Raw genomic sequence first — 5,027 nt, 5'->3', positions numbered from 1 at the left:
AGATCCATTACCACCTTCTGATCTCTGTGGGCAGTGCACACATAAGATGCACTTACATACATGTAGGCAAGGCATTTGTACACATAAAAATAATAAAATTTAAATTTCAGGGGGTTTTCTGTTTTTTTTTTTTTTTTTTAAGAAGGGTCTTACTGTGTAGTCCAGGCTCCCTGAAACTCCTGATCCTCCCAGTTCGTTTGCAAAATTATCTGACTTTGTTCTTTAGTTATTTTGGAACAGAGGTCTACATATAGGCACAGTCTAGCCTCGGATTCAGAGCTCCCGCCTCTCGAGAACTGGGATTACAGGCGTGCAGCACCACGCCCGGATTCCCCAGTTTTAAAAAACTTAGGTATTTTGCGGTTTTGGAGACCTCTCCTCGAGCCCACGGTAGCCTGGAGCTCATGAACCTCCCACTTCAGCCTCCTTAGTGCTGCAATTACAAGTTTGGAAAACGTTTTTCTGGCTTTCTTCGTTTTGTTTTTTGAGACATTCTCCCTGTAGCCACAGCTGGTCGCGAACTCGCTGGCCTCTCCTCCAGAATGCTGGGATTAAAGGCATGCGCCACCACACCCAAACTTTCTCTTGATCTTTTAGACAGAATTTCGATTATTCAGGCTAGCTTGCATCTTGTGGCAGTGCTGAGACAGCTCTGTGACAGAAGTCCCCGGTTGCTACCCTTTTTTTTCAGCCTCTAGTTAGGGATCTTTCAGAGCCCTAAGTTAGAGAGGTACCTTCCGGCAGATAGTGACCAAGTCCCTCTTCAGAGGGACTGTCCTTTCTGTCCACACCCTCCCCTTGGAGGCAGGACTCAGTGGGTGCCGGGTCATGACCACATGGGGACCTTCAGGGCAGGTGCGGCAGGTGAGCGCCAAGCATGACTGTCTGCCCCAGGGAGAGGGGACTTAGTCATGGGCCAGGGTTGATCAGTAACCTGGGCTGGGTCTGGGCCGCTCTGTTGGTTTTGCACATGGCAACCAGTCCAACTGCCACCAGCCACCGCCCCTGCTGCCAGGGAGCAGCCCAGGTCGAGCCCCTGCTCTGCACAGTCTTTGTGTTCTGTTGTGCCTAGGGTCCTGCAGGGAGGTGCCCTGGACAGTGGGGTCCCCTTCAATTGGAGGCCCAGTGGGCGGCTCACTTCCCTGCTCTTCCCAGCGGGCCCCACCCGCTGCTCTCACTCTCTCTCCTCTCTCTCCCTCAACAGCATCGTCCCAGACATAGCAGTTGGTACAAAGGTAGGTGCTGGGGAGCAGCCCCCCTTGCCTGGGCTGGGGACTTAACAGAAAAGTCGGCTAGGGAGGCCCCTGGGACACTGGCATTGAAATGAAGAGTGGGGAGTAGGCGCACACCCTGGGGGTTTCTGGGTGTTATCAGGTTTGGGCCTGGTACCTGTATAATGCATGCAAGGCTGTCCCTGCCCCAGGCATTTTTTTCTCCTCTTCCCTGTGAGTCCAGGGTTTCTGGGGTGGGCCTCTCTGGAGGCTACTTACTGTGTCTTTGCACTGAACAGTCACTGCCCACAGCACTAATGCCCATGCCCAGGCAGGTCTCAAAGTCAGTGACACCTGAGTGTGTGGGGGAGAATGGCACTCGGTGTGAAGCCTAGGCCTAGAAGGGCACAGTCTGCATGTGACTTGGGGCCCTGTCCCTCTCCTGGGGCTCTACTGATGAGGGCCTAGGGCCACAACTTGCCAACTGCTCTGGCCAGCCTGCACTGGTTTCACTCTTTACCAAGTGGACATTGTCCCCATCTGCCTGCTTAGATAAAGCCTATGTGTTGCGGGGGGGACCCTGCTTTGCTCCAGGTCCCAGTGGGGTGTGTGTGTGGCCTACCTTGCCTCACCCCATCCATGGTGCTCACCCACTCAGACTCAGTTCCTACCCTGGTTGACATCCTGGGCAGGCAAGGACCAGGGAGCTCTCTGGCTATGCCAAGAGGTCAGCGAGTGGTCTGGGAAATGTGGGTCCCCAGGGAAAGCCTTGAGCTCTAGGAGGTTGTAGGGACTTGGAGGCTTGGTAGCCTGGGGTTCCCACATGCCTTTATACAGTCTGCTTGGCCACTTGTACTGTGGCCCAGTTGAAGATCCTGGGGCTCTGGAGACTGGCAGAGCTCAGGCCAGCAGCCAGCAATCTGGGATGCAAGAAACACCTGGTGGAAGCTGCCCAGTACAGCCTTCATGTGGGGCTCCTGGGTGACTAACCATGGCAGGAAGGGACTGGGGCCAACAGGGTTGGGGGATGGGGAGGTTTGGCCTTCACCCCGAACCATCAGCCCTCTCTTGCCTTAGACATGAGTATGGCTTCTGCTAGAGGCTCTAGGCTGGGGGCAGCCAGGAGGCCTGGAGACCCCTAGCCTCTCCTGTTCTCAGCCAGGGCCACAATCTTGGTGGCTTTTGCCCTCTCAAAGGCTGTGGGCTCATGTCCACTTCCTGGAGCCATGTGTGCTGGGCTGGGCCGGGCCAGCCTTGCCTGAGAGCTTAGACTACCCCTAGGGGGCAGTACCCAGATTTGGAGGCTAGGTGACTGACAGCACATTGCTGAGGTGGGCTGTGACGGACCCTGCCTGACCTTGCCAACCCCTCCTATAGAGCCAAATTGGTACAGAAGGCTCAGGTGGTAGTCCTGAGCTGAGAACTGGGTGCTGTGTGTGGTCCAAGGTCATGTCTGGGTGATGGGCCTGTGCATTTTCTCCAACTGTCACTTCTGGCTTGCTCAGAAGGGCTGTTTACTACTACCTGAGCCCCCCTCCATTTCCTGTGTCTCTGGGGATGTGGGGTCTGATCTGAGGTTGACTCAGGAGTTCCCAGAAGAGTATGTTCTGCCCATTGGGTGCACCCACAGTCTCTTGTCCTTCCTGAGTGTCAAGGGAACTGGAGGAGCTACAACTTTGCTTCTTAAGAGCTGACCTGGCTGTGTCCCATGTGGCTACTTGTATTTGGGGACTACAGGGGGGGCTACTTGTAGTGAACCCAAGGGCATGTCCACACATCTTGGCCCAGGGCTCATCATGTGCTCTGTCCTCAGCGGGGATCTGACGAACTCTTCTCCACGTGCGTTAGCAACGGCCCCTTCATCATGAGTGGCAGCACGGCCTCAGCAGGTAAGCCAGGGCAGTGGGATGACAGGCCCAGGGGTGGCAGCAGGGACCCTGACCCCAGGCTGGCAGAAGGGACACTGGGTGCTCAAACCCTTGGCACCTCTTTCAGCCAATGGAAATGACAGCAAGAAGTTCAAAGGGGACAGCAGGAGTGCGGGTGTCCCCTCCAGAGTCATCCACGTGCGCAAGCTGCCTAGCGATGTGACGGAGGGCGAGGTCATCTCCCTGGGGCTGCCTTTTGGGAAGGTGACTAACCTGCTCATGCTGAAGGGCAAGAACCAGGCCTTCATCGAGATGGGCACAGAGGAGGCGGCCAACACCATGGTCAGCTACTACGCTTCAGTGGCTCCTGTGCTGCGCGGCCAGCCCATCTACATCCAGTTCTCCAACCACAAGGAGCTCAAGACCGACAGCTCCCCGAACCAGGCGGTGCGTGTGCGCGGCAGGCGGGTGGCCCCAGCCCCCCTCGGCCCCCGGCTCACAGCACTTCCTCCACAGCGTGCCCAGGCGGCTCTGCAGGCCGTGAACTCAGTACAGTCGGGAAATCTGGCCTTGGCTGCCTCCGCCGCGGCTGTGGATGCTGGGATGGCAATGGCGGGCCAGAGCCCTGTGCTCAGGATCATTGTGGAGAACCTCTTCTACCCTGTGACCCTGGATGTGCTGCACCAGGTGGGCATTCACACCTGGCCCCTGACCCTGGGCTTCCTAGCATGCCATGCTTATACCCATCTCCCCACAGATCTTCTCCAAGTTTGGCACTGTGCTCAAGATCATCACCTTTACCAAGAATAACCAGTTCCAGGCATTGCTGCAGTACGCCGACCCTGTGAGCGCCCAGCATGCCAAGCTGGTGAGTGCCCGGCCCATGTCTAGGCACCGCTCCCCCCTTCCCCCACCCCCCCACTGCTCACCTTGCTCCTCTTCTACAGTCTCTGGATGGGCAGAACATCTATAATGCCTGCTGCACCCTGCGCATTGACTTCTCGAAGCTCACCAGCCTCAATGTCAAGTACAACAATGATAAGAGCCGTGATTACACACGCCCGGACCTGCCCTCTGGGGACAGCCAGCCCTCATTGGACCAGACCATGGCCGCAGCCTTTGGTAAGACAACGTCCCACGGCCCCATGTGTGTGGCCGAGTCAGCAGGTGGGGACAGGACCCCTAGCTGTCAGCACCCCAGGCCCCGATGCCCCACACTGCACAGCTGGCCCTAGCCGCCGCGAGGTGAGGTGCAGTGATTAGTGTCTGTTTGCTTCCAGGTGCGCCCGGCATAATGTCAGCCTCTCCGTATGCAGGAGCCGGCTTCCCTCCCACCTTTGCCATCCCTCAGGCCGCAGGTATTCACGCTCACTCTGACCTCGGCGCCTGCATGCCCACACCACCCATAGTTGCCAGGATGGGCTGCCATTGGCCAGCACCGGGCCAGGCCCTCTGGGAGAGGGAAGGGCAGTGTCCACAGGCAGCCAGGGCAGAGCCAGGCAGGGCTGGGCCGGGCCGCGTGGGTGGTGGCGGGAAGCCACTAACCGGGCAGTCTTTGGTCTGGTTCCCTTCAAGCACCTCTGGCGAGGACGAGGACGCAGTGTCCCTAGTAGATTGAATTTAATGGCCTGGTAAGCAAGCGGCCTCCAGGCTGAGGAGCATGAGCCTCAGCCATTGCGTGCGCCCGCCTGCATGGAGGAGTGGGCGCCGCATGCGTGCGCGTGGCCGTGACTGTGGCAGGCCCTGCTTGCAGAGGGCCCATGTTGACCGGCGCTTCTGTGCTATGGGCGCATGTGGATGGGGCGCCTATGCGCCAGAGGCTCTGTGTGTGTGTGTGTGTGTGTGTGTGTGTGTGTGTGTGTGTGTGTGTGTGTGTGTCTCTCTGCCCCCGCGTCCATCCTTGTGTGTGTGTCCATCTGTGTGTCTGGTGCTGTCTCGTGGCTGCGTG

At 57.9% G+C, this 5,027-nt stretch overlaps 1 protein-coding gene across 3 annotated transcripts in view; it reads left to right on the top strand.

Moving 5' to 3' along the window:
- Ptbp1 (polypyrimidine tract binding protein 1) overlaps positions 1-5,027 on the top strand; it is a 9,903-nt gene that overhangs the window by 1,306 nt on the left and 3,570 nt on the right. The window contains exons 2-8 of one of the 3 annotated variants that reach the window (XM_008837197.3): positions 1,205-1,235; positions 3,025-3,100; positions 3,207-3,526; positions 3,596-3,766; positions 3,837-3,947; positions 4,027-4,201; positions 4,360-4,437. In XM_008837197.3, the coding sequence (XP_008835419.1) occupies positions 1,205-1,235; positions 3,025-3,100; positions 3,207-3,526; positions 3,596-3,766; positions 3,837-3,947; positions 4,027-4,201; positions 4,360-4,437 (962 nt within the window). The remainder of the gene's footprint in view (positions 1-1,204; positions 1,236-3,024; positions 3,101-3,206; positions 3,527-3,595; positions 3,767-3,836; positions 3,948-4,026; positions 4,202-4,359; positions 4,438-5,027) is intronic. The other 2 variants (XM_029565476.1, XM_008837199.3) reach the window with 2 other exon arrangements.

The sequence above is a fragment of the Nannospalax galili genome, unplaced genomic scaffold (genome assembly GCF_000622305.1).
Source record: "Nannospalax galili isolate Female #2095 unplaced genomic scaffold, S.galili_v1.0 scaffold77, whole genome shotgun sequence".
Lineage (NCBI taxonomy): Eukaryota > Metazoa > Chordata > Mammalia > Rodentia > Spalacidae > Nannospalax > Nannospalax galili.
This window is presented reverse-complemented; position numbering and strand designations above follow the sequence as displayed.